The sequence below is a fragment of the Lepidochelys kempii genome, chromosome 7, assembly GCF_965140265.1.
Source record: "Lepidochelys kempii isolate rLepKem1 chromosome 7, rLepKem1.hap2, whole genome shotgun sequence".
NCBI classification, from domain to species: Eukaryota; Metazoa; Chordata; order Testudines; family Cheloniidae; genus Lepidochelys; species Lepidochelys kempii.
Window position 1 is genome coordinate 24,114,680 of NC_133262.1, and position 25,995 is coordinate 24,140,674.

General features: G+C 59.5%; 1 protein-coding gene across 9 annotated transcripts in view; it reads right to left on the reverse strand.

The window, feature by feature from the left end:
* COL7A1 (collagen type VII alpha 1 chain) overlaps positions 1–25,995 on the reverse strand; it is a 133,504-nt gene that overhangs the window by 50,276 nt on the left and 57,233 nt on the right. For 8 of the 9 annotated variants that reach the window (XR_012159789.1, XR_012159788.1, XM_073351408.1 and 5 more), the window contains exons 39-78: positions 25,580–25,693; positions 24,491–24,517; positions 24,076–24,129; positions 23,700–23,762; positions 23,312–23,371; positions 22,527–22,562; positions 21,751–21,795; positions 21,036–21,071; positions 20,442–20,486; positions 19,925–19,960; positions 18,632–18,667; positions 18,133–18,165; positions 16,941–17,012; positions 16,284–16,343; positions 15,700–15,735; positions 15,193–15,273; positions 14,504–14,539; positions 14,359–14,403; positions 13,739–13,810; positions 13,601–13,645; positions 12,675–12,701; positions 12,542–12,586; positions 12,093–12,173; positions 11,553–11,588; positions 11,375–11,410; positions 10,836–10,916; positions 9,917–9,952; positions 9,390–9,461; positions 8,654–8,698; positions 7,971–8,006; positions 7,487–7,522; positions 6,504–6,608; positions 5,827–5,862; positions 5,121–5,156; positions 3,929–3,976; positions 3,658–3,693; positions 2,751–2,882; positions 1,652–1,861; positions 1,123–1,158; positions 276–320 (exon numbers count right to left, since the gene is read on the reverse strand). Coding sequence is in view for 7 of the 9 variants with exons in the window: in XM_073351408.1 (XP_073207509.1) it covers positions 276–320; positions 1,123–1,158; positions 1,652–1,861; positions 2,751–2,882; positions 3,658–3,693; positions 3,929–3,976; positions 5,121–5,156; positions 5,827–5,862; positions 6,504–6,608; positions 7,487–7,522; positions 7,971–8,006; positions 8,654–8,698; positions 9,390–9,461; positions 9,917–9,952; positions 10,836–10,916; positions 11,375–11,410; positions 11,553–11,588; positions 12,093–12,173; positions 12,542–12,586; positions 12,675–12,701; positions 13,601–13,645; positions 13,739–13,810; positions 14,359–14,403; positions 14,504–14,539; positions 15,193–15,273; positions 15,700–15,735; positions 16,284–16,343; positions 16,941–17,012; positions 18,133–18,165; positions 18,632–18,667; positions 19,925–19,960; positions 20,442–20,486; positions 21,036–21,071; positions 21,751–21,795; positions 22,527–22,562; positions 23,312–23,371; positions 23,700–23,762; positions 24,076–24,129; positions 24,491–24,517; positions 25,580–25,693 (2,247 nt within the window). In the remaining 2 variants the exon portion in view is untranslated. The remainder of the gene's footprint in view (positions 1–275; positions 321–1,122; positions 1,159–1,651; positions 1,862–2,750; positions 2,883–3,657; positions 3,694–3,928; positions 3,977–5,120; positions 5,157–5,826; positions 5,863–6,503; positions 6,609–7,486; positions 7,523–7,970; positions 8,007–8,653; positions 8,699–9,389; positions 9,462–9,916; positions 9,953–10,835; positions 10,917–11,374; positions 11,411–11,552; positions 11,589–12,092; positions 12,174–12,541; positions 12,587–12,674; positions 12,702–13,600; positions 13,646–13,738; positions 13,811–14,358; positions 14,404–14,503; positions 14,540–15,192; positions 15,274–15,699; positions 15,736–16,283; positions 16,344–16,940; positions 17,013–18,132; positions 18,166–18,631; positions 18,668–19,924; positions 19,961–20,441; positions 20,487–21,035; positions 21,072–21,750; positions 21,796–22,526; positions 22,563–23,311; positions 23,372–23,699; positions 23,763–24,075; positions 24,130–24,490; positions 24,518–25,579; positions 25,694–25,995) is intronic. The other variant, XM_073351407.1, reaches the window with a different exon arrangement.

The window sequence follows — 25,995 nt, forward strand, 5'->3', positions numbered from 1 at the left end:
AAAGAGCGATGGACAAGGCTGTCTAGACCCAAGCATCTCCCAGGGGCAGGAGGCTGTGGGGCAGCATGGGGCACTCCCTTTCCCAACAGCTCAGCACATGGCCTTCACAGCTCTCCCGTCCCGGTCAGCCCAAGGAGCAGGGGAGTCAGGTCCTTTGCAGATGGCCCAGAGCCAAACAAGTCAAGAGGGTCATGTGCCACAACCTCCACGCACCCAAACCCCTCTGGTTCCAGTGGGCAGACCTGGACGACACTGCCAGGTGGGGACTTACTCACCTTGGGTCCTGGGGGCCCTGGAGGACCCTGCACACCATCTCTGCCCTGAGACAAGACAAACAGGACATGGATCAAAGTCCCAGATGATCCCCCAGAGGGCAGAGCGGAAGCCATCCCCGGGGGGAGACAGCCCCTCGCCCACAGTTCCAAGAGAAGGCAGCCCCTGTACACTGACCCTGCAGCAACACCCCAAGGGGGAAGGGTTGGGAGGAGGTGAAGGACTGTCCTTTATGCACCTCTTGGCCCGTTCTCCCCACCCTAGTTTGGGCCCAAGATCACAGGGACCTTCCATTCTGTGCCCCACAGTCAGTGCTGGGGCCTCCTCCCTTCAGGGCCGTGGGCACTGTCTCTGATCCCAGCCCTCCCAGGCGCCACCTGCTAGCCCAAAGCACAACACGTGTGGACGATGGTACTGCAGCACTGTCAAACACCTTCCCTGCTGGTGCACGTGCCAGCCAGCTGGGGGCTTCTCTGTGTGCCCTGCGGATTCCTGCTGGATTTAGGGTGGGGCTACACGAGGAGCCACTGGACTTTGAATCATCAGTAATATGCGTGGGGGGGTACAGAAGACAGCACCCCTGCCCCATGTCTTTGGAATCTAGCCCCATGGCCACAGGCTACATGCAACCGATGGCCTCTGTACCCCAATGGAATAATCCTGAGCCCCCTAAGTCAGAGGGTCAGTTTCCCCTACTGGCAATCTTGCATGCACGTGCAGGCACGGGCAGTAATAGCTGCCTCTGATCCCACAGAGATACAGATCGTGGCATGTTTTCCAGCTGTGGAGAGTGCATGATATGGAAAGGTGCAGCAGGCTGCGTGCCTGGTGGGTCCAGGCCTCACTCACCGGCTCTCCCCGATCGCCCTTCTCGCCCCGATCGCCCTGCAAAGCAAAGGTGGGGCCAGGTCAGCAGTGCTGTCTCAGGAGTTCGGTTCTGCTCCCTCCTCCCCTCCCCAGCAAGGGTCAGTAAATGCCACAGGAGGGCCCCAGCTGACAGCTTTCAGAGCAGTCTCACCGGGAGCCTGAGACAGGACTAGGGGCCCTCAAGCAGCTGAGGTCCTCGCCTGGAAACCAATAGTCTGGTCACTGTGCAGCAGAGTCCTCTCAAAAGGATCCTTTCCCCCTGCACAACCTCCTCAAAAAGGCTCCTAAATCCCTGGGCTGCTCCCACCCACAGAGGCACCAGTTGAGCCTGAGAGAACAGCCATGGCAGGCAGGTGTCGCCACATCCTTGGGTTTCAGGGGAGAGGGGTAGGGAGGGAAGCCCCCTCCATCCCTGTTCCATCCCCTAGCAGCTTCACGCACTGGGCCAGCTGCATAACTGGCCACCACTGACCTTCCAATCCTTGTTCCCTCTTTCCCACGTCTCACTCACCTTCTCGCCAGGCCTGCCAGCCTCTCCAAGCTCCCCGGCCCGGCCCGGCACCCCTGGGATTCCAGGCTTGCCAGGCTCCCCTGCCTGGCCAGGTGGCCCCTCTGGACCTCGCTCTCCGATGGCACGTCCCATGGGGCCTTGAGGGCCAGCAGGGCCTTGGTCTCCTTTGTCGCCCTTGGGCCCTCTCTCTCCAGGAAAGCCCATCACACCCTGAAAGAAACACACCACAACTCAGCTAGTCCGAGGACTGGCGCCAGCAGGTGAGATGAAATGATGGGGAAGCTCATGGTCTGAGAATGGATGGACAGCATTGGAGATGGAGTGCTGCTAGTGGATAGACAGGCTTCCTTCATGTGTTGCCCCGTCAATGGGTTTCAGCCCTGGCTTGGAGGGAGCCCTTTGGGGCCAGCGGGGAGTTCAGTCTCTAGCCAGCAAGAGGCTAAGTCCGGGCTGGCTGCCAGTGGAGCACTGGGCACAGGAGGCAGGAAAGTCTCGCTCAGTCTTGGGCAGCACCAACAGGCTAGGGTTGCACTTTCTAATGGAGTGTGATGGCAGGACTGTGCATGGGGAGACAAGGGTTAACCAGCAGGGCCCAGAAGCAGCATGAAGCAGATCTATGAAGTGGCTGGAACTGGAAAGCCCCAGTGAGGAAGGCAGCTCCCCAGAGGAGATGTTGCTGAGATTCATTGTATCTCTGAGCTCTGAGGCAGAGAGAACCAGGGAGCCATCGGGATTTCCCACCCCCCTCCCCCCAATCTTCCCCAGGAGACAGGGGACTCCAAAGCCATGTGTGTGAGAGTCCTGAGGAGAAGGGGCTAGGGACTCAACATGTCTCCTCTCCCGAGGAAAGAAGGAACCTGAGGAGCTGTTTGCTTGGCCCTGTCCACCGAGGGACTCAGAGAGGCTTGATTTAACCCAGGCCTGAAGTGGGGCCCATTGGGACCAGGTATAGAGCAACCCCTAAGAAGGGCAGTGTTTTATTTCTCTGGGTGCTGGCTGAAGGATCCCTCGCCCACAAGGGGCAGCAGAGAGGCTCCAGAGGAACTCACCACCTACCCTCCGTACCTGCCCCAACCCTCTGTTGGTGGCTCCACCTTACCTCTTTGCCTGGAGGTCCCCTCTCCCCTGAGTCTCCCCTGTCGCCTTTTTGGCCTCTCCGGCGGTCAGGGTAGGGCAGGAATGGATCGGTGCTCCCGTCATAGGCTCCAGTGATCTCTCTGAGCGAGGCAATCTGAGAGAGACAGAGCGCGGTAATCACAACAGAGGGCAACGGAGGGAAGTCCCAGACCGTGGGTTGGGGGAGGGATAATCTATCCAGGCTCTGCGCCCCCTGACAGAGGGACAACCGGGACAGTCCATACAGCCCTGAGCAAGTGCTTCTCGATCCCACCACTGCACAAGAACAGGGTCCCCAATGAATACAGACAAACATGCTGGGATCCCATGATTTGTTGGGGGAAGATCAGTGCCAGGGACAGAGAATGGTAGGTCTGACCTTCACACTCGGATAACTTCTCCCCCTGGCACACATGGGAACGATACCATCATAACACCCTGCAGCCATGGCCTACCACTGCCAAAAGCCTGCCACCAGCAGAACTGCTGGGATACCAGGCAGATGCCGGCCAGAGCCCCTGGCCTTCCCCACCACTACCCCATGGCCCAGTGGCTGGGGACCCTAGGCTTTCACTCCCTCTCCCCTCCCCAGCTGCATCAGCCAGTATCCCAACCTTCCCCACAGCACATGCTCGATGGCTCTGGCTTCTCTCTCGGTTGTGCACTCACCAGGCCCTGGTCTCCTCCACCCATGAGCCTATTGGCCAGGGCTCTGGCATCCCCCTATATCTCAGTCTCCCCTTGTTCCTCACCCACCCTGACCAGGCTCAGGCCTCCCTCCTGCTGGTTTCTTAATGGCCAGGGACAGTGTCCCCACCCCAAGTCCCGTGTTTCCCCTTCCCCTTTACAGATGCCCTGTGAGCAGAGCTGGCTGTTGCTTTGCTTCCTACCTTAATCCCATAGGCTTCCAGAGCACGTTCAACGTTCTACGAACAGCAAGGGAAAGACAATGAGAACAAAAAGAGGGGCAGCCCCCAGACAGGGTTGCTGAGGCATAACCCCAACCCCCAACACTGCCAGCTGTGAGACTCCAGGGCCTTAACCCTCCCCACATCTGCCAGGGCTGAACTGGTTGCACCAGCAGATGCCCAGGTTATTTTGCGGGTGTAAGTAGCTTCCCCACTCTGAGATGGAAGGGACTGGCCCCACACAGTGACTTACCGAGACCGTCCCAGGCTCACCACGCTGTCCAGGATCCCCGGGTCTGCCCTAGTCACCATGAGAAGAAGCAGAATGACACCAGATTAGAACAGTTCTGCTCACTGACCACCTGGCCACGTCACATAGAAACCCCAGGGAAGGAAGCAGCAGGAGTTGGGGGGCTGACCTAGTGAATGCGGGGGAGAGAGAATCCTCCCCATCCGGGAGGACAGGCCTGAGATCTCACCCATCAGTTAGTGCGATGACACCGTTCACAGGTCACTACTGCACTCTCCCTGGTACTGCAGGTCTTACACAGGCCCCGATCAACTGCCTTCGTAAAATACGCAATCACTTGCATTAACTCTTCATACCTTGCATACCCTTCATACCTGCTGCAACCAGAGTCTGCTAATTCTCCAGCAGTGTCACACTCAGAAAGTGAGTGCTTGCCTGAACTACCCAGGGGACTGGATTAGCCCATCAGCTAGAGGGAAGACGCAGTAGTGACTTCTACCCCAGGGACACGTGGGAGCCCACAGCACGTTGGGTTAGCTATTTGGATATCAAAGTCCATTTTACACTGCCCCCATTTTCACTGGGCTGCAGGCATTTGTATTAACGCAGAACCACCTAAGCAAAGCCGTCGGGGAAGATGGAGATTGGGACAGCTGAGGCGGTTAGCACCGTAGGAGGTGGTTTGGAATTGTGAAATAGCAAGAGCTTCAGACAGATTTTGCTGCTAAAATGATCAGCAGGGAAAGAGATACTATGTTGCTATTAAATTGACCTCATTAAGTTCCAGAGTTAAACACAGGATCGAGATGAGTGGGGCAGAGTTCTTTCAGGCTGGCATTGCTGCATCGGCTATGCTCGGGTCACACTCCCAAGCATTTCTTCACAGTCACCGGGGCTAGGAGAAGGCTCCCTTGGCAATGAGAATGAACACTGCAGGGCAGTGTTCTGCTGCAGGGGTGGACTCAACAGGCCTATAATCACCCTGTTCTTCCTGCTCCCAAGTGGCAGTGACTGGCAAGGGTCTATTTATCTCAGCTGATGGAGCTGCTCCAGAGTCCCAGAGCTGCATTCAGAGGGGATACAGAGGGGCTGACCAAGCTCTGGGTTCCCCCGCACACACCCCAAAGGACATTGCACTGTGGGGAGGGGAGGACTCAGCGCTGGTGGATCACCCCAGGCAGTGCTGGGTATTCACCTGTTCTCCTTTGGATCCAGCCTCTCCTCGGTCGCCCTGAAACAGAACAAGAGGAGTCAGGATCCCCTCCAGCCCTGCGATGGGAGAGTAAAACCCCAGAGGAAGAGTTCAGCCCCGCCTCCTCTGGAAGAGCCCCCACTTAGGCCTAGGCTGAAGTGATACAGCTCGGGGAGGGCCCTGGGGAGGAACAGTGCCAAGGTGCTGGAGGAAGGGCAGATACCCAAGTTCCCTCCCCAGACAGGTGGGTGAACACACGAACCAGTGCTCCATCCCCAGCTAGCCCAGCACATGGGCTCTGCAGCCTCAGAGAACTTCCACCTGGAACCAAGTCTGGGCCAGACATGCTGGGAACCCCCACTGGCCTATTGCAAAGCCTATGGCACCCCAGAGAATGTGGGCAGAGCTCCCTTACCATTCACACCTGGGCCCCACTGCTCTCCACGCAGGCCCCCCAGGAAGCACCTTAGTCCCTCCTAGCCCCCAGCTCCTCCAAAGAAGACAGCTCACAGGAGGACACAAAGCCACACCCACCAGCTGGACACAGTGGGAAAGGGGCTCAGGGAGCTCACAGGATTAACCCTTGAGGGCCCAGAAGTCTGTGCTCTGGCATAGCAAGCCAGCCCCTCTCCAAGTGGGGTCTGCCAGGAGAGGCTGTTCTGCTCTGTTCATTTTCCAGTGGCCTGATGGGGGCTGGGAAAACACTCACCTTTTGTCCAGCCACCCCGGCGAGGCCTGGAGCACCCTGGAAGGAATAGAAGAAATGTGAGCAGACCGTGGACCTGCAAGTAGCGGGAGAGCAGCTTCACTACCAATGGGTGGGGTCCGCAGGCACTCCCAGGGCTGGGGAGAGGAGGCCACGCAGCTTGGGGTGTCTGTGAGCACTGAGACTGGGAGGAGGAGCCCACTCAAGCTGGGGTACTTTCCCTGCCCCGGGGTCTGCCCCCTGAGGCAGGTCAGCAGTCCAATCCCAAGTGGTCCTGCATGGCTGGAAGGAGCTTGTAGCTGCAGCTGGAGAGGAACAGGATTTCCCCAAGGAATCAGAGAGGGATCCAGGGTATCCATGCCATGGCACAATGAGCCATTACTCTGCTGTCCAGACCCTGGCATCTCTGGACTTGGCCAGGTCTGTACTCCAAGCTCAGCCATGGGCATATCATCTAGTGGCTAGAGCAGGGTCTGGGAGACAGGAGTCCTAGGCTCTGAGCTCAGTGTGATTTTGGGCCAGTCTTCTCTTCTCTCCTCTGTCTCTCCACTCCCCCAGCTAGTGCTCTCCCCACCCCCAGTTCCCATGCAGGCTATGGGGCTCCATTCCCAAATGACCATGGGCACAGCAAGCCATGCCAAGCAGCTGGTATTAGGAGTATTATTCTGGAGGTTACACACCTGGCCTGGGGGTCCAACCTGCCCAGGTACACCGGGGACACCAGGGGGTCCCAAGGGGCCTGGTGCCCCACGGTCTCCTCGCTCGCCCTTGGGGCCTTCTTGACCCTGCCAAAGAAGAACAGACGCATCACCATCTGGTGCTGTTCCCCCTGGCCATCACCCCACATTCCTCCTTACCCTCACCCCCTCCCAGCTGGGAGGGCTACAGAGAGGTACTGCAGCCAGACGCCTGCTGAAAGGCCCGTCACTGTCAAAGAGTGCCAGCAACCTGGGGTGCCAGCAGAAGGCATGTACCTCCCCTTGGCACTAGCACCACTTGCTGTGGGTGGGGGCACCAACTGGGAGCAGGCCAGCCTCTTTTAGCGACGCTTTAATGGAGGTGCCAAAAAAGGTGCCCAAGAAACAGCTAGGGCCTGTAAGCAATGGAGTCACTGAGGCCCCAGTCCCACCCTGATCCACTCCCACCCATCAGTATCTCATTAGCCAGAGCTGGAGCCCCCTCTGCCCTTTCCAGCTCAGCAGAGCCTGCCATCTAAACCCAAGCCTCTATAAGCCGGGGAGCATAGGCCAGAAGGCGCAGCTCCCTTCATACAGTGTGTGGTGGGGGGAGGCCTGAGGACACCGCCTGCACTCCCCTCCCCTGCCGGTGGGTAAAGGTCCTGATGCACTGGATCACTACCGACCACCCCTGCCTGCCTATGGGCAGCAAGCTGGGGAGACCCATCAGAGTTGCCCCCAGGTTTGCTAGATGGGGTCTCTGCCACTGGCATCATCCAGACGGTGCAGCCCCCAGTGTGATGGATTATCGGAGCAGAGAGAAGGGCCTAACTGACTGTGTAGGCAGCACATGGAAGAGTCACATGTGGAGCCACCAAACACAGACAGACCCTGCACCAAGCCCCTAGGCTGGGGGGCAATTTGTGACTGAGGTAAATCCAGGGCAGGTGGAGGAAAGGAGCCGAGGGAAAATCATAGGTACTTACGTCTCTGCCAGGGGCTCCAGCTTCTCCTTTGTCCCCCTAATCAGGAAAAGCCAAGAGAAAATGGCTACATTACAGCCTCATTCCATTTCCAAATGAGACAGTCAAAGGGACTCAGGTAGGGCCCAGCCACTGCGTCCGCCTGCCCTGCCCCCACTGAGGCAGGAACCCTCGCCCAGAGCCTGGGTCTGTCTTCCCAATGGCCCCTCTCCTGTAGCCAGCAAGGTCTGAGACTGCTACTTAGTGGGGAGGAAGTAACATCAGGCCTGACCTCACCCACCCCTCCTGCTGGGTAAGCAAAGCTGGAGCAGCCCAGAGCTGCATGTTGGCACCAGGAGGAAATGCATGGTGAGAGGTGCCTGGCAGTGACAATGGAGCAGCAGGAGAGTCGGTTACCCAGGGGAACCCCACCTGCTAGGCCGCTCGCAGGCCTGCCTAGAAAAGGGGGCTGGCTAGTCCAGGGGAGAGGGGCACTTGAGCTCATTACCTTCCTCCCATCTTCTCCTGGAGTCCCATCTTCTCCCTAGGAGGATAGAAACCATTAGTCAAAGCCCTGTTCCACACAGGCCCTGCACACTAGGGGGCTGGGCCTTGGGCAGGTGTGGGGAGAGAGCCCAGATCAGACTGTCACCTCCCCACTGGGGAGCACAATACATCCCCTTGGATCCCCCAGCCCTCCTGACATCTGCCACACAGTCCTCAGATGAGCCAGGCTCCCTCAGGGCTAGTGGAGCTGAGGAATGGTGGGCAGCAGGGAGATGGCAGACTCTGGCCCTGGTGGTTACCCATTGCACACTGGGTGCCCCACATAGGAGGGTTGGGGAGAACCCACACTCTGGGCTTGGGAAGCCCTTTGTTATGCCCCTTTGACAACCCATCAGTGGAAGATCCTGGCAAGCTGAGGATCTGTTACAGGGGTTGCCAATATTTGGTCTGTCGGGGGCGGGGGGCGCAGCGGCACCAGCGTCTGATAAGGAGCCCTCTGCCTGCGTTCAGTACAGTCTCAAGGACGCTATAGCTTTACAGGCAGCAGTCTCTTCCTCGGTCCCCACACCATTGCCAGCACAGCTCCCTCTCGCCTGGGCGGGTCCTTGCATGTCAGGCCTAGAGACCCTGCCCACCACAGCCAGGAGCTGCCCTTCTCCAGCAGAGGCTGGCTCCTTTACTCACGTTCTTCCCATTCAGGCCGGGTTTGCCGTCGTCTCCGGGTTTGCCCTGGAAGGAAGCACAGGCTGTTAGGAGAGTGAGGGGCCTTCCCCGTGCCTGAGACGGCAGCAGGCTCCTCTGCAGGCCCCCTCTGGGCTCACCCTGACCCGCAGTGTGGCTGGAGTCCAATGCTGTCATACCACAGGGCAGCAGCTCCTAGGGGAGGCTGGGTCAGGATACCTGCCTTCGCTGTGACCCTGCCCAGAGAGTGATTAGCTGGGGCATGGCAGCCGACTGGAGAGAGCCAGACCCAGGCGAATAGCATGGGCTGAGCTGGCAGAGCAACCAGCCAAACGGGGCCGCTGGGAGCTAAGGGCTGCCAGGAGCTAAGGCTGCCCTAAACCCTCCTGAGAGATCAGAAAGTTCTGGGCAAGCAGGCCTCACATCAGACTTGGGTCAGGCTGCTCAGGGCAAAATGATGGGCCAATGGGGCAGCATGAGTCCTGGGAACAGGCCTCCCACAGCATCTGGGACATGGTGTGGGGCAGGGTCAAACCCCTCAGGTCAGGTGCATAAGGGTGAGTGGAGACCATGGATGAGAGGCTGCTGGAGAGCAGGAGTGACCTCATAAGGAAGCCCCTGGTAGGGAGGCAAGGCAGGTGGTGGGTTATCTGGGGCCCTGCCAGTGCAGGGCAACACCAGAGGAGATGCAGGGAACAGCCAGCAGGGATGGCCCACAACAGTCAACCAAACTACTTACAGCCAAGCCTGGTGGTCCCGGGGGGCCGATGGCTCCTGGGGCACCTTGCTCCCCTCGTAGGCCTGGCAGCCCCTGCAACAATAAAAGATCAGGTGAGATGCAGATCCCAGCTGGGTCACAGGCAGACACGAGGGGCAGCAGCTCAGCAACAAGGGGAGAGGAGGACTGGTGATTGTAGGGGTAAGCAGTGCTCTCGGGCCAGGGACTCTGCAGGGTCAGATGGCCCCCGGGACAGCTCCACCATGCTCAGGATTTCAACACACAGCTCCAGGCCTTGGGCCCACAGGGTAAAGCATCAGTTGCTGGTCAGAGGAAGGATACTGGAATGGATGGACCCCTGTGACAGGGAGGTGGGGCACAGAGCTAGCTGAACCAGTGCTTTGCTCTGGTGACTCCTGGGCCCATTGCTGCAGTGTTATTCAGATACTGGCCTCGTGCATGAGACTTCGGGGTGCCCCAGGGAAAGCGGGGAAGCCCCCTGCCTTGTGTGACCCACCACCCCTCAGAATCAGGAGCTCCATACTTACATCTCGGCCAGGATCACCCTGCTTGCCTGGGTCACCCTAGAAAAACAACAGAACATGGCCATGATCATTGGGGCTGGGCTCACGCCTGTCAGGGTACTGCCGGGGGGCTCCAGAGAGGCCTGGCTCATTTCACGGCATGAAAGCAGGAGAGGTCACCACCACACAGGCACCTCTGCTAATAGGGCCCCTAGACTCACTGGAAGGGAGCAGCAGCCACCCAGGGAAACCCAGCAGCACCCCTGAGCTAGCCCGGCAGCAGGCACTCGGGGGGCACAGACACAAATGAGCACAGAGCACCACATGGCTCAGCAACATAGACCCTCCCTCTAGGCACCGACTCAAATCCAGCTCAGGCTCCATGGGCTCTGTGGCTGAAGTGAACGAGCTGATGGTCTCCATCTAGGTCCTCAAGGACAGATGCCTGCACTACAGAGCCACCATCACAGCTGGCACTAACTGGTGCCGTTATTGGCATCTCAGCAGAGAGGCCAAGGATTGGGTGGGTCACCCTAGAGACTGCACTTCCCTCCCACCCTGGGGGTGTTACTCCAGGGTGTGCTGGTACGGCTGGGGCAGCTGTCAGCCTGTATGCAGAGAGCCCCACATGGCCCTGCTAGGCAATGCCTTCTCCTGCCTTCCTACCACAACCCTCAATATTGAGGTAGCTCCTTCAGCTACAGCGGGGGTCCTGGAGCCTGGGCAAGGGGTCTCCTGGGCACCTGCACAAGCTGCTGTCGTGGCAACGCTATCAGGGGGCAGGTCACGCTGCTGGGGGCATGTTACATGGTTAGTGGGACCTGGCGATACACCAATACTCCGGTTAGTGGCTCTCCTTGCAGGGAGCAGAGCCTCTCCTAGGCCCCTCTGAGGGGCAGCCTCACGCAAGAAGGATGGGACCCCGCAGCGAGGCCACACTTACCCTTTGCCCCGCGGGGCCCATTTGCCCAGGTTTGCCATCCAACCCGTTCCGGCCATCCAGCCCCGGAGGGCCTCTGTCTCCCTGAAAGAGAACCAGGCAGTGACAGCTTTGCCCCGAGGCGCCCCTGTTCCGACCTCCCCCGAGAGTCCACCAGTGGGGCAAGCAGCAGCATTAGCCGGGAGAACGGATGGTGCAGCACCGGATGCAGTGGAAGTAAGGACCCTCCAGCAACAGTGCTGCAGGCCAACCCTTCGGCCCTCAAGCTGGATGCCCCCTCCCTGCCCCCTGCAGATGGGCATGCTGCACTCTGCACCCCTCACCCGGGACTGCGAGCACAGGCCAAGCAGCAGGGATATATCCCTCCTTCCCCACGAACAAGGCAAAGAGGCCCTGCCGGTTGCGGGTCCTGGTGAGAGCTCCACTTATAGACATGGTACGGCCCAATGGGGCCCCTCCAACACACCCCAGCTCCACCCTCCCACCCACCCCATGCTGGGCCCAGGCAGACCTGGCATGTCTCGTGGAAGTGAGGCTCTTACCTTGTCTCCTGATTGGCCTCGGTCTCCAGGGTCACCCTGAAGGGTACGAAACAGAAGAGAACACGGCTGATCACAAGGTGAGGGGCAGAGCCAGCCAAAGCTCCCCAGCACCTGGGTGGGGAGCAGAAAGTGCTGCATCCCTCCAGAGCAGCAGAGAGGAAAGGGAACAGGGACTCACCCGAGCTCCGGGGGGGCCTCTGGGGCCTTCGATCCCCTGCAAGAGGAAGGAGATGGTTCTGCTCCAGGAGTGTCAGGAGGAGATGTCTGGGGCCCACTTTCCCCCATATATTCATCACCCTGCCCCTCACTACATGAATACCTGAGAGATGACCCAGTTCTCTGTGCAGGCTCTCCCCACATGCACACGCTCCCCAGAGGTACCAGCCCCCAGCATGCTCCCTTCTTATGTGCACCTATGCCGCAAACCCAGCGCTACAGACTCCCCAACCCCTGCAATACACCCCCCCTCCCAATGCAGCCTCCCCACGCTCACTGCTCTCCTGGCAGGCATTCCCCCATCCCCCACATGGGCATCCCTTCCCAACGAGACAGCCGCCCTTATTCTGTGCTCCCAGGAGCTACACCCAGACCCCCAGCTCCCTCTGCCACACCCCCCATCCCTCCCTTAGAGCTTGGCTTGCAGAGACTTTCAATCCAAGGGCATTTCAGTTCCAAGCGGCACCTCCTGAGACAGATACTCCCAGGCACTAGCACTTACCCTCTCTCCAGGCAGGCCAGGTACCCCGGCCTCGCCCTTCGGACCCTTCATCCCGTCCTCTCCAGGGTCCCCTGGCTCCCCCTGAAATGGAAACAGCCAATCAGAACAGATTAGACACAGGACCACTGACATTCAGTGTTTTCAGGCAGGTGGACCAGCTCTGTCACTCCCCTGGAACTAGATTGTCCTGTATCCTCCTCCAGGTGCACCCCCAGAGCCTAAGCCCAAGTGAGCCATGCCCCTGCCAGGCAGGGAGGGAACAGTTCCACTCCAGGACAGGTGTGGTCCATACTGCAGAGTCCTGAGTGGTACCAGAACATACAGAGTGCTAGGCTACAGCCCAGCCTCAGGCCTGGGGCCCTCAGCTGGGCTGTCCCACTCCTGCAGAGAGAGGGCAGCTCCACCGCGCTCATCCTACGGCAGCCCTCAGGAGATAGTAGCAGCGTTACCTTCTCGCCTCTCTCTCCAATTCCTCCTACAGCTCCTGAATCGACCTGTAGGGAAGAGAGGGGTCACATGCTATGGGGCCCAGGGCACAAACCCAACACAACCAGGGCAGGGACAAAGAAATGCTGAGCTTACTATTCGTCCTGGGGGTCCAGGCAGCCCCTGCAGAGAAGAAGAGAGAGCCCAGCATTAATAGAGGCCTCCAGGACATCTTCACAGACAGCCCAAGACACAGCAGCACCCTGTGGGGGCAGGGGGAAAGCTCTGCAGGGCTCCAAACCACCTTAGACATAGAAGAGCTAAACAAGAGCTTTGGGAGCCCCCACCCAGCATGGAGCCTGAATGGAGCCCAAGCTCCACATCTTGCCCTGAATCAAGAAGCTGCACTGGCAGGTTCTCATGGCCAGGACCAGCTGCGAAGGGGTGGCAACTGGTGCAAGCTTCTCCACGCTGCCCCCTTGCCCTCACCTGGCCCATCTCTGGGGACCAGCTAGCCTTTGGGTACTCTGCTGAGACTGCCCATTAGAGACTGGGCGAGACATCAGGCTTAGCACATCAACTTAGCTGCCAGCACTGCTAGCCTGGGCTGGCTCCAAACCAGAGACCTGGAAGGGAAAGATCATCAAACCCAGGTGCCATCGTCTGAGCTTGGGATACTTGTGCAGGGTCTGGGCGAGCATGAGGGAGGACACGCGCAGGCCCGGGCAGCACCACACGGGCCAGGGCAAATCAGTAAGTATACAAGTAAGTCTGCGTCTTTGTGGGGTGAGCGTGCAACAGGAGCAGGGGTGTGCGCATGGAGCATGCAATGGACACCCTGAGCCTGCAGTGGCTCCTCTCAGAGGATAGCGATCCCCCTACATGCCTGGATTTCCATTGTGTGTGGGTCATGGTGGTGCTCCTGTGCCCTGTTTGCAGCCCTCTAGGTGTGACACAGGCAGCCCTAGCCTCACCCTACTGCAGTGCCCCAAGGAGAAGGGTCTGTGTGGGGGTGGAGAACCCCCAGGCTGAGCACTAAATGCTTCATTCCAAGCATGGCAGAAGGGGGTGCAGCTACTCACCGGTTCCCCGCGGTCGCCCTTGGCCCCTGGTACTCCAGGACTGCCCTGCAAGGAGAGAAGGGACACAGTGAGGGGAGGGGAGAGTCAGGCAGCCGGCTGCTGGGGAAGGAGGAGGTGGGCTGCAAGTTGGGAACTTACATTTCTGCCATCATCGCCTGGGTCTCCCTGGTCACCCTTCTCCCCGGGGAGGCCACGGTTTCCTGGTGGGCCCTGGTGGAGAGACAGCAGGTGAGGCAGAGCACTATGGTGACCCCCACGCTGGAGTGAGAGGCTGGGGAGCCCAGACCCAAGGAACAGGGCTGGGGAGGAGCAGTTAAGGAGCAGGGGCCAGGCAGAGGCCCCTCCAAGAGGTCCATGGGACACGCAGCGATGGTGCTGTTGCCCCTACAGAGGCTGGAATTCACCAGGCTCCCCAAGAGTGGAGGGTACCCAGCAGCCCGGGCGGGGACAAACTCTACTGTAACATCATTCCCCCAGGCTGCGCCTTCTGGAGTTCACCCCAGTCAGTATCTCGGCTGCTGTCTTGCCCTCAGGCAGCACACAGGGCTCAGCTGGGCCCTTTCTGCAGCTCCCCACTCACATGAGCTCGGGGAGCACGACAGCATGGAGTCCCATGGAGGGGCAGCATTTTGTCCATCCTCATGTCCCCACTCATTCCCAGCAACCCTGGCCCCTTGGGGAGCCCACATGCAGGCCTCCCATGATCTCTTCCTCCCCGCCACCCCACGGGATACACCCCTCACAGCCCCCTCACTTACCCGTGGGCCCCGGTCTCCAGGTTTGCCAGGCTGACCCGGCTCTCCCTGAGAGGGAAAGAGAGGGAAGTAAGAGAATGATGGGAAAAGCCAAGTGTGGCCAAGCAGGGGAGGGGCATTGCCACAAAGCGACAGACTGATCACTTACCAGGGTCCCCTCATCACCCTTCTCACCACGTTCACCCTGCAGCACACACAAGAGAAAAAGAGAGTTACCAGTAATCTTCCCTGACCAACAAAACAGAGTCACCCACTCAGTGCACCCTGTGTGCAAACCCAGCACCCTAAATATCTCCATATGCACAAGCCCCCGTCTCCCTGGAACATGCCTCCACTCCACACAGCCCCTGCCATCACCCTGAACACATCTCTACTCGCTACACCCCCAGGAACACACCTCCCCTCGATACACCGCCAGGACTACTCCTCCCCTCCACACAGCCCCCACCATCACTCCGAACACTCCTCCACTCGGCACACTCCTCCACGCCACACAGCCTCCTCCCCAGGCATATGCCTCCACATAACCCCACCCACACCAGCCCCTCAAACGAACCTCCACCCGATACACTCCACTGCACACAGCCCCCTCAAATACCTCTTGGATCCCCTGTTAAAAATAGCCTGTTGATGTTGTCATGACAATCTGGCACAGGGTCTCCATGGAAACTCCACCATGTTGTATAATCACTGTGGCCAGAAACAGGCTCTCCACCAGCAGGAACTGTCTGAGGCAACAGTCAGAACTGTAGACCCAAGAGCCCCATCTGCCTGCTCATGGGCACCCTGGAATGCACCCAGGTCATGCCCTCCTCATCCAGAGCACCTCTACATTACCTCCTTCCCTCGCAGGCCCATCTGCCCTGGAGCTCCTGGTCTCCCCAGCTCCCCCTTCTCACCGGGTTCCCCTGGGTCACCCTGGACAAGAGAAAAATCACAGCAGAGAGAGGAGAGGCTGAGTCAATGTACAACCAGTTGGCTACAACCCAGCACCCAGCTAAGAGAGCCCCAACCCACAGCACCCATGTGAACAGTGTAGAACAAGAGGAGCCCACCAACACACCCCACAGTAACCAGTGAGCCCCCCCGCCACACAAACAGTGAATGCCCAGAGGCACCTTCCCTCCCCCTCACACAACACAACCCCCACACATGCAGGGCAGGGCAGGGCGAGCCCCGCTCACAACACAGCATCCATGCAAATGGGGCAAGTAGTAAGGAACCCCTCCTCCCATAGGACAGCACCTGCGGAGAGGAGCCCAGTGCACACACACAACGCAGTTCTCAGGGCAGCCAGGCAGAGGAGCCCTCCCCGCACCCCCCATCACCCCACAGAGCCATTACCTTTGGGCCACTCTTGCCAGTGAGGCCGACAATCCCCTGGTTGACCGGAAAGAGAGAGGTTGTTATTGGTGACCTGGCTGCCTGCAGGGTCTGTGCCGCCCCCACTGGATGTGGTCTCAGGGGAGGCTGTGGGACATGGAGCAGAACTCGCGGGGCCCTGGGGACTGCTCCTGGGCCTTTCCATAGAGCCTTGCTTGCACATGGGTGGTGGGGGTGCAAGTCCCCAAATCCCTCCCACACCCAGAGTGCAGGTGAGCCAGGGCCCCACACCTGTGCAGAGATGGGCTCCCACCTGTTCTTGCACCAGCCACTTTCATATTTACCAGTGGCTCTCTAGCCCTTTACCCACCATTTTGAGGGAGAGAGGGGCACAGCCCTGGGCTGATCGATGCCACCCCAGCAACCCTGGCCCGAAGGATAGAGACCAAGCAACTCCCTCCTCACAGAGAGCTCTGAGTCAGACATAATCCCAGGGACAGAGACGAGTGGGAGCATAGCCCCATGGCCCTGATAGCACCTGGCCCAGGATGCAGGGCACAGCCAGCTGTGGGATGCCAGCCACAAGGCAGGCAGGCAAGACTCACCCTGTCGCCCTGTTCTCCTTTGGGGCCAGGTGGGCCAGGGACACTGAATCCAGGGGGGCCCTGAAACAAAAAGAAAAGCAGGTCAGAGCAAGGCAGGCAGGACAAGCCCTTTCCAGGCTCCTCACCTGGCCAAGCTGTGGTTCTCTCTGCGTCCCCCCAGCGATGTTACACCCAGAGAGGATGGTGTAGCCTGGCCTGCCCTCAGGGAGAGATGGATTCCAGCTCCCAGAGCACGGAGCTACACAGGCATGTTGGGGAGCCCCAAGCACAGGCCCAGATTTCAGACTCACCCCTGAAGAGCCTCTAAGCCACGGCGCACTGAGGGGCCACCTTGCGGGATGCAGCATTGGTGGCAGAGACCCTCTTTCCTACCCAGCTACGAGAGCTGTACCCCCCTGTCCCAGAGCGATCACCCTCTCCAGCGCCAAGAGCTACTCCGGTCTACTCCCAGCAGCATCCCTGCCCATCCTGAGCAGGCTGCTGGCTGCGGGACTTGGGCTTCTGCCCACTAAGTGGGGAACTGAGCCCCAGACTCACTTCAGCGAGTTGGCCCTGAGCCCGGGTCTCAGAGGGGACAGGAGAGATGGCTTTATCCCCTGGGCCCCCGCTGCCTCCGCCAGAGCTCCTGGCTGTGCTGACGGCCTAAATGATACTCACGCGGGCTCCTTTATCTCCTGCGTCTCCCCTGGGACCTGGGGCCCCCTCTGCTCCTGCAGGGCCTCTGTCACCCTGGAACAGAGGAAACAGCACCATCAGCCACACAGAGCTGATCCCCTCTGGACCCCAACACTGACCCTCCCCCCACAGGCGAGACAGAGCTGCTCACCTGCTTCCCAGGGCAACGGGGGCAGGCGGGGCTCAGGATAGGATGACACTAAAAGGAGCCGGCTGGACTGACCACAAGTGACTTGGAGCCGGCAGTGGCGGGGGGGAGGGGAGGGGGTGGAAGGAATGTGTCTGGGATACTGGAGAGAGCAGCGTCAAAGCTGCCTCTGTGCAGGTAAAGTTCCCACACTGCCCCCAGAGAAGCCAAAGCCCCCTCTGCCCCTGAGCATGGGGGCTCCAGCCTGCCTGGCCTCAGCTTTTATTACAAGAAATAAGTTTCCAGCCCTCCCAGCTGCAGAGAGCCTTCCAGTCATGAGCTGAGCACAGCCACTGCAGCGATGGCTGCCCACGTCTGCAGAGAGCCTGCTGCGATGACCCAGTGGGTGAACACCCCTGCCGATCTGACTGGAGCGGCAACTCTCAAGCCCAATGACCTCACGTGAGTGTCAACTCTAACTTTTTCACTGCTGATGATTTGAGCAGACAGAAGGGGATGGGAGTAGGAGTGACACCCTCAGGTCCTGAGAGTTGCTGCAGGAAAGGCAAGGCAGTGGGAAAAAGAGAGACATAGAACAGAGTGGGTGAAGAGGGGAACACAGGGCAGGAATATGGCAGCCTAAAGGAGGTGTGTTCTCTCACCCAAGGCTGACCCGAGTAACAAGGCACTGAGCTGATAACAGACCAACCCTAAGCTACTACACAGAGACCTGGCCTCTCCCCTCGACCTTTGGGAGCATCTCCTGGTCACTGTGGGAATGTGCCATCCTAACCAGAAACCCTGGCCCACGGAGCAGAATCAACATGTAGTTGAGCTCGCCAGCCCTGCTGGGTAACTGCCCCCTTCCTGGGTCACATCAGCCACCACCATGCCACAGGCCCAAGCCCCATGGCTGCACTCTGCCCTGCCCTAACACACAGTGCCAGCTGGGAGTGCATCTTACACACTGTACATTTGCAAAAGAACTAAGAGAGGCCCCTCCCACGCCAGCGCCCCACTTCTGGGGACAGGATCATTTTCAGTTACCTTCTCTCCTTTGACCCCAGAGACGCTGGAAGCCTGGAGGAGAAACACAAGGAGAGAAACTGCTGAAACCTGTGCACCGCTCCCTGCTGGCAAGGACACACGGAGAGAGCCCTGCCTGCCCTTCATGGGAATTGCTACGTCTCACAGCCACCAGGGGGAGCACTTCCCCTTGGCCGGGTATCCACAGAAGCAGCCTTCTGCCCATCCCCTGGCTGAGGTCAGCACTCAGGAGAAGGGTGGTGGGGTACAGAGGAAGAACCTCAACTGCTGGGTGCAATAGGACCCAGTAGGCAACGCCCCACTCCCTGAAGTGAGTTATCTCTGCACCGACCTTCCCACAAGCACCAACGCTGGGGGCCATTGTCCCAGCAACACGGTCCTGTGGTGCCTCTCCTGCCCCTTTGAGGGTCAGTATCCACCCTACGTGCTGGGAGCCCAGTAACACCCTTCCTGGCCCTCAGGAACGCAGTTTCTGCCTGGCAGAGAGGAGGCCACTTACCGGCTTTCCAGGTTCCCCAGGAGCACCTTGATCCCCCTAAGGGAAAGAATGACAAAGGCCACGGGTCAGCCATCCCGCCCAGGGGGCAGAGCCTTCCCGAGGGGCAGCAGCCCACCCTGTCCTGGGAGTGTGAGGAAGCCATCAGAGAGCCCCGCGTGCCGAGGGTCTCTCGGGATTAGTTGGATTTCCTTTGAAAGCCATGGCCCTTCAGCTTATCTGCCAGCATGGCTCACTCACCAGCCCTCTGCACCTGGCTGAGTGCTGCAGGCCAAGGTCCCCATCGGACAGCCAGGGACCCAGCTGCCATTCCTTGGGCGTTACTTATTGACAAGGAGATTCCCGAGGGGCTTGGTGCCAGACTGGAGGGTTGCGGTATTGTTTTCCCTATTGCCCCACACCACAGACTTTAAACACCCAGATCCAAAGAGCGCAAGGATTCCCCTTCCCCTGCAGCGCTGGGAACCCACGCCCAAGGGCACTGGGGCTAGTGCCAGAGACCCAGACAGTGACAACGGCCAGGAGAGTGCTGTTGCCCCAGCTGAGTGACAGAGCATCAGTGGTCCCATTCTCTGTGCCCAGTGAGCACAGATGGCACAAGTCACACAGGGAGGACATCTGCTTTCTGCCCTACCAGCTCCTCTGGCTGGAGAAGACAGGCTGGTATTGATGCGATAAGCCAAGCGGACTGCACGCAATGTCACCTCCCTCTGCAGGGCAATCCCAGCACAGGGGAAGACACCTCCTCTCTAGAGCCACCTGGGGAACATTACTTCTTCTAAGAGCTTCTCCAAGATCCAACAGCCCTGTCCACCAGTCTTGCCTATCAAGGGGGATTCCCAGCACTTCTCTCCCCCAAGACCTAGAGCCCTTCCCTTCCTACCTGGACTCCTCCTCCACTCCTCATTTAGCCTCCAGGCACTCACCAAATGCCAGTGATTAATGCAAAGGAGCAGCAGTGTGGCAGCTGACTCCTTGTCTGTTGCATTAAGGACACTGAGTATTTTCTGCACTTAGACCCAGGGTTCCTGGCCCCTGAGGCCCAGATCTGTGGGACGGACATTGACGAAGGCAACACTCGAGAGGTGCAGGCCCAGAGAAGACACGCAGAGGAAGAGAACTCTCCACATTAGGAGCAATGTTGGGGGCATGGGGGGAAAAAAATCAGTGCAGCTCAGGGGCGGGCACTGTCATCTCTCACTTCATGGATGCCCCACAAATGCTCTGCTCACCCCAAGAACTGGCTAAGTGGCCCAGCAAGCAGGCAGGATACAGGCCATGTCAAAGGGTCCCTACCTTTTCCCCTCGCGGGCCGGACGGTCCTGGCAATCCCTGTTCCAGAGATTAGAGAGACAAGAGAAGCCCATGAGAGAACTGGCAGTACCCTTGTCTATCCATGCAGGGAATGCCAGCTGCCCCAGAGACTCACGCCCCAGGCCAGAGCCAGACTGACCAAGAACCATGGATGGGACTCCAGCCCAATTTGTGCTGGGGCCCATTGCTTAGGAGCTGGAGGGAGGATCCCTGATCGCCGAACTCTCCCAGTGACTCAGTGTACTAAGCCAAGGCCTCAGCAGGGCAGTTACAGGAGGTTCCAATAGTCATTTCTGCTCCTTCTCTGTCCCCTCCACCCATCCCCTGGGCCTGTCAAGCTCAGCGGAGGGGTAGGGGAGAAAAAACACAGTGCCAGATCAGCAGGGGGCGCTGCAGCAGACACATCTCAGCACAGGCGCATTCCTGCCCAGGCTCTGTGACAGTGTGGGGCTGGCACTGCCATGTTCCACCTGGGCTAGGCGGGGTTCCCCACACTCACCTCTCTGCCTGCTGGGCCCAGGCGGCCTGGGGCTCCCGGCTCCCCCTGAAACAGGATAGAAGGTGTGAGTGGAAGCAGGACAGGCTCTGTGCACACTTGGCATGTAGAAGTGAGGAAGGACCATCACACCCCCACAGCCCAGCAGGAGCCAACCTGCACCCAGAGCACACCCCTTGCTCAGCCTCCCCACCTCACCCAGTTCTCTGCTCCTCCCCCAACCATTCCCCGGCTGGGATCACACAGCACTGCTTGATCTAAGCCTCTGGCCAGCGCTCCTGCTCTCCTGAACTGCAGGACATGGGTGGGTTTGGGGGAAGGGGACCCTTTTGGTTGTGCAGAAGCTTCCAGCATCCTGACGGAAGCACAGAGAGCAAGCGCACTGACCCGCTGCATTGGCACAATAGAAGAGCCACTCTCCCCAACCAGCTGCTGTCCCTCATGTGCTGATCAGAGGGGGCCACAAAGCTGAACAGAATGAGCCAGGGCCATGGACAGGGCTGACCCAGCTTCTCTGGCAAAAGCTGTCCTGCCTACTACCCACCCCCAGCGATCGCAGGCCCTCGGCTGTGAAAGGTTAACCCAGAGCGAACCTACCTTTGTCCCTTCCGGCCCAGGGAGTCCACGATCGCCCTGCAGAGGAAATGGAAAGAGAAAGGACATTTCAGCCGGGCGCATACTCGCTGGGGCCCCTCGGATAACCCTGCCCCCTGCAGCAGCACCCTAGCAGCCAAAGGGCACCCTCTTTGGAGACCTGGTTGAAACAGACTAGGGCAGAACATCCATCTTCTAGAGAGTCTTCTGCAGGGGTACATGGCCACAGCACAGAGCACAGTCCTGCCCATCCCAGGGCCCAGCCATCCACATCCAGTTTGTCCACGTCTCTAGCGCACCTGCAGACTGTGAGCCAGTCTGTCACTGGGGAGGCTGTTGGCAGACAGGGATGGTCACAGGGAAATCCCAGCCTCTCCCGTTCAGGGCTCCGGTTTTCTCCATCACTTCTGGGGCAGAGCTTTGGCTTGGAGCAGCAGTAACAGGCAGGGGACCAGAAAGCCCCAGGGGTGTAAACTGCAGACCCCTGTTCCCTGTGCAAAGGGGGCACTCTCGGGAGGTGGGAGCAACAGCACTCAGCCTCAGCTCAGGAGCCCCGAGTGTGGTGCCTGCTGCAGTAGGTCACCTGCTTGGTCCCAAACTCTCCTCTTGATTGGACGGGATGTCGTGACTCAACAGCACTGTCCCAAGGGCACAGGTGAGGCACTGCCCGATACCCCTGATCCCCACAGCGGAACCCTGTGCTCCAGCAAACTCTCACCTTCTCCCCTGCTTCTCCAAGCTCTCCCGGCTGCCCACGGTCTCCCTGTTACAGAAGAGATAAGTGCATCAGTGTTGGAGGGCACAAGGACCACGCCCGGCGATGGGACCTAGGTGGGAGGAGCCCCAGGGGCAGCAGAGGTCTTCTGCCTATTTCATCCTGCAGAGTTTCCAAGAGGCAGGAAGCACTGGGAGAGCAGCCAGCAGATGCCTCCTGGGGGGACCCCATGAGCAGAGTGGACTGTAGCAACTCCCCACCTGCGTGGCCCTGCCTTCACTCCCCGGCACAGGAACACACAAGAGGCTCGTGGCCTCAGCAGCTCGTTGGCTCCCGCTGACTTTCCCCACTTGAGGCTGCAGTGCTCTGTCTCAGACTGTCCCTGGGCCATCACAGGCAGAGGGTTTCTGGCCAGGAGCCCATGCACCAAAGAGCAGGGCCTGGGAGCAGTGCCCCATCACATCCAGCTTCCCCAGAGAGTTCAGGGGGAAAGGCTCAGACAGGCATCCTTGTTACAGGGCAGTGACCATGTACAGCGGGCAGGCCACCTGGGTAATAACAATTCACACTCAGCACCTCCTTCTGGGATCTCCAGGCATGTTATCCCCATGGCCCCAGGGACACAGACAGCATCCCCTCTGTTTAGAGGGGGAAACAGGTGCAGAAGGGAGGAGAAGGGGCCGTCCCAAGGTCGCAGAGCACAGGACTGCCAGAACTGGATACACCACCCATGAATCCCAACTCCCCGTCTCCACCTGAACCAGCCTTCCAGCACCCACCTTGCTTCCTTGTTCACCTGGAGGTCCTCTCGGGCCCTAGGAAAGCGAAGCAAGAATGTTACATCTCTCCACCAGGGAGTCCCTGGCAAAACCTGCTGAGGTGTGTTTTCAGGGGCGCCTGGACCTATCTCCCCGCTTGATCGGAGCGAGGTGTGAGCTGGGTTGTCTAGGGGGCAGCCCGGTGGGTCAGTGGCTGAGGAGGTTGGAATCCAGGACCCACTCCCCCACTCCTGCAGGCTTAGCCTCCGACTTCCTCAGGATACCTGTGACATGACTATTTCCTGCCCCTGTTCAGGCCCTGTTGCCGGCGGTCTGAGCCAGGGCGTGAGCAGCCCCCCAGCACTGCGCCTGCTCTGTGCACACCCCAGCTGGAAGGCTGCTTTACCAGAGCTGAGAACGGGGAGGCTCCTGGCTGAGGAGGCTTTTAGGACTGCCATTGGACTGGTGTAAGAGCAGCCAGCTGAGTACATGAGCTTCTCCACCCCGGGGCAGGGCTTGCCAAGCTGCCATCCAGCTGAGGAGAGGCAGGGCTGGCTCTAGGGAGACAGCCAGCGGAGCGCTGGCCCAGTGGGCCTCATGCAGTCTCTGATTTAGAGGCTCTCTCCTGCCCTGCTTGGGGCATGGACTCACGGGTCTAATTGGCCTTTCCCAGCTCTGACCACGTAGCCCTAGAGCGGTTCGCTGTTCCCCACTCAGGGGGCCTGCTGTTCGAGGCTCCACAGGTGCTCCATGCCAGCTGGGTTCATTCCACCAGGGCATGGCTTACCTCCTCTTAGGGGACTCACCCGATCTCCTGGGTCCCCTGGGCGACCCGGCGGCCCTGGAAAGCCTTCTTCCCCATCACCCTGGGGACAAAGAGCAAAGGAAGTGTCCAGAAAAGACAAAGGCATCATATCTCAGGGAACTTGAGGGGACAGGAGCCAGCGAGGATGGCTCCCTTGCTCCTCCAGGTTAGCAGGGTGGGATCCAGGGAAACGAGGTCACTACAAGCCACAGCAGTCTCCTACCATGTGTGCATCGCCCTGGTCATGGCATCAAGTGCCTTTGTGCAGAAGGGAGACCAGAGCACAATCCCACAGCGGACTAGGGGGTGAGGGATGGCAGCAGATCCTGTACTAGCACAGCCTGGGCTTTCCTGCAACCCCTGCCTCTCACCACAGCCACTCCTCTTACCTTGTCTCCTTTCTGTCCTGGGGGCCCAGGAGGTCCCCGTGGCCCAGGATCACCAGGCAAGCCCTGAGGAACGAGAGAGAAAGAAAGAGCTGAGACCAACCTGAGCAGCGTGGAGACCAGCCCTGAGTGACATGGCGTTCATGAGAAGCCAGCCTCAGCACAAGATTAACACTGCCCACATCTAGCAAAGGGGATTTCCCTTTCTATGGAGCCTTATTCTGTGTCTTCCCAAACTCATATCCCCCCCTAGTCCTCCTTACCCCACTTCCTCCGCACCACACACCACCAACAGAGTCACCCTCACCCCATCCCCACCCACCTCGCTCACCCATGCATCTCCACTCCCAGCCCTGGCGTGGCACGGGGAGGTACTCACCGGGGTGCCTGGCTCTCCTCCGGGAGGTACCCCATCAATCAGCCCTGGGGGGCCCTAGAGAGACAAAACACAGGGAGCTCAGATATCACGTCACACTCCTACTACCCCTCTCACCCGGCTATGCCCTGACGGCCCCACGAGCTGGCTCTGCACCCAAACACAGCCCCTCCACCCATGGGAGCGTGTCTTGGCTCAGCCCTGTGGCTAACTGGCTGCAGCTCCCACAGGCCAGCTCTCCACAGGCCAGCTCCACAATGCAGAGAGCAGAGCCCGCTGCTGCCCTGTCACAGCATTGCGGGACCCCACCAGCTGGCATGAAGGGGCAAGTGCTGCTGAGCGTCACAGCCTGTCAGCCTCCCCCAGGCCAGAGCGCAGCACGCAGGGGAAGAGCCAGGGAAGGAGGAAGGTCACTTACCCGCTCCCCTCGCTCGCCTTTCGCCCCCTGCAAGAGGAAATACACAGGGTTAAAGGGAGTGATTCCTGCACCTGGCAACCTAGTGGCCCCTGGAAACGCAATGCTCAGTGAGCTTGGTGCATTCACAGCCCAGGGCACCTGGCAGGGAAACCACAAGCAAAGATAAGCTCAGCATGATACCCACTCACCAGGAGCAGCCTCAGAATATCTGGCTTGTGTGTACACACCTGGCCAGGGACCACGGTGGAGCCACGTGTGCACGGGTGAGAGATCCACAGGCACACACAGTGTGCACACGTGGTGGGATGACGATGCACATACAGCAGGAGGCAGCAGAATCAGGGCGGCAATGGGGGCTAATTTTCATTGTGGGGGTGGATGTGTTTCCACCCCTGTAGCCAGGGAGGGTGTGAGATGGAGCATCCTGGGGAGAGGGAATGCCTGGAGAAAGGGGCTGGAGCCGAGCTGAGTGGGGAAAGGACAGCTGGGCAGACCCACATCATTTAGGGGACAGAGAAGGGTTGTTTCCCTTCCAGGACAGGACCCACTAGCTGTTGCATAAGAGCAGCAGCCAGGAAGGGGAAGAAGCAGCCAGGCGGGTGGCTGCTCTGGGTGCCCGGATTCCGTGCCACCGCAGCTGCCCTAACCGTACCGCTTCCTCAGCCTGCCATGTGCCTCCGATGCTAAGGTGAGTGCCTGCCCCACCACCTTTCCCCAGCCCCGCTGCTGCCGGCGCTTCTTCTGCAGTTCAGGCTTCTAGGTGCACACCCCAACCTGAAACCTCAGCCCACCCCAGGCCAGGCGAGCTTACCACAGGCAGGGCATGGCTGTGTGGAAGGTGCTGGGGCAGGCTGCTGTATGCATGGGGTGGGGTGGGAGCTGCATGCCCGGGGAGGCAGGGCATGGCGGGGCCTGCATGCATGGAAGGAGCTGTAGAGGGGTTGCATGGGGGCTGCCGTGCGGGCGCACGGTGTTGTGGAAGAGGCTGCTTGTGTGCATGCACAGGGGAGGGGGCACGATGTGCCTCAATCTAGCTGCCCGGGGCAGAGCCTCTGAACAGCTCCTCCCAAGCGGGAGAGGGAAACGCACCTTGACAAACTCTCCGGCAGGTCCTGACGGCCCTGGAGGTCCACTGGGCCCAGGAGGTCCTGGATCACCGACTGCTCCTCTAGGCCCAGGGTTCCCAGGCAGGCCAGGATTTCCCTAGAGAATCAGAGAGGCTTCATCAGTGCTCTGTGCTGGGAAGAAAGCGCACCACGGACTGGGGACCCTGGATTTTGGGATGAGCCACAGCAGCCAGCCATGCAGGTCTGTGAGTTTCCAGCCAGTGCTCAGGGTGTTCATATACTGCCCATACGGCCCAGCATGTCTGCGTGCAGGCTCTGCTGTAGCCTGGCACAGCTTCACCCTAGAGGCAGGGCCCCCAGTCTCTGTGGAATGGGGTTATGGCAGAAGGCCTCAGCCCTCCACGTGCTAGCAGCCCCAGAGTTGGTGGACCGGCAGCA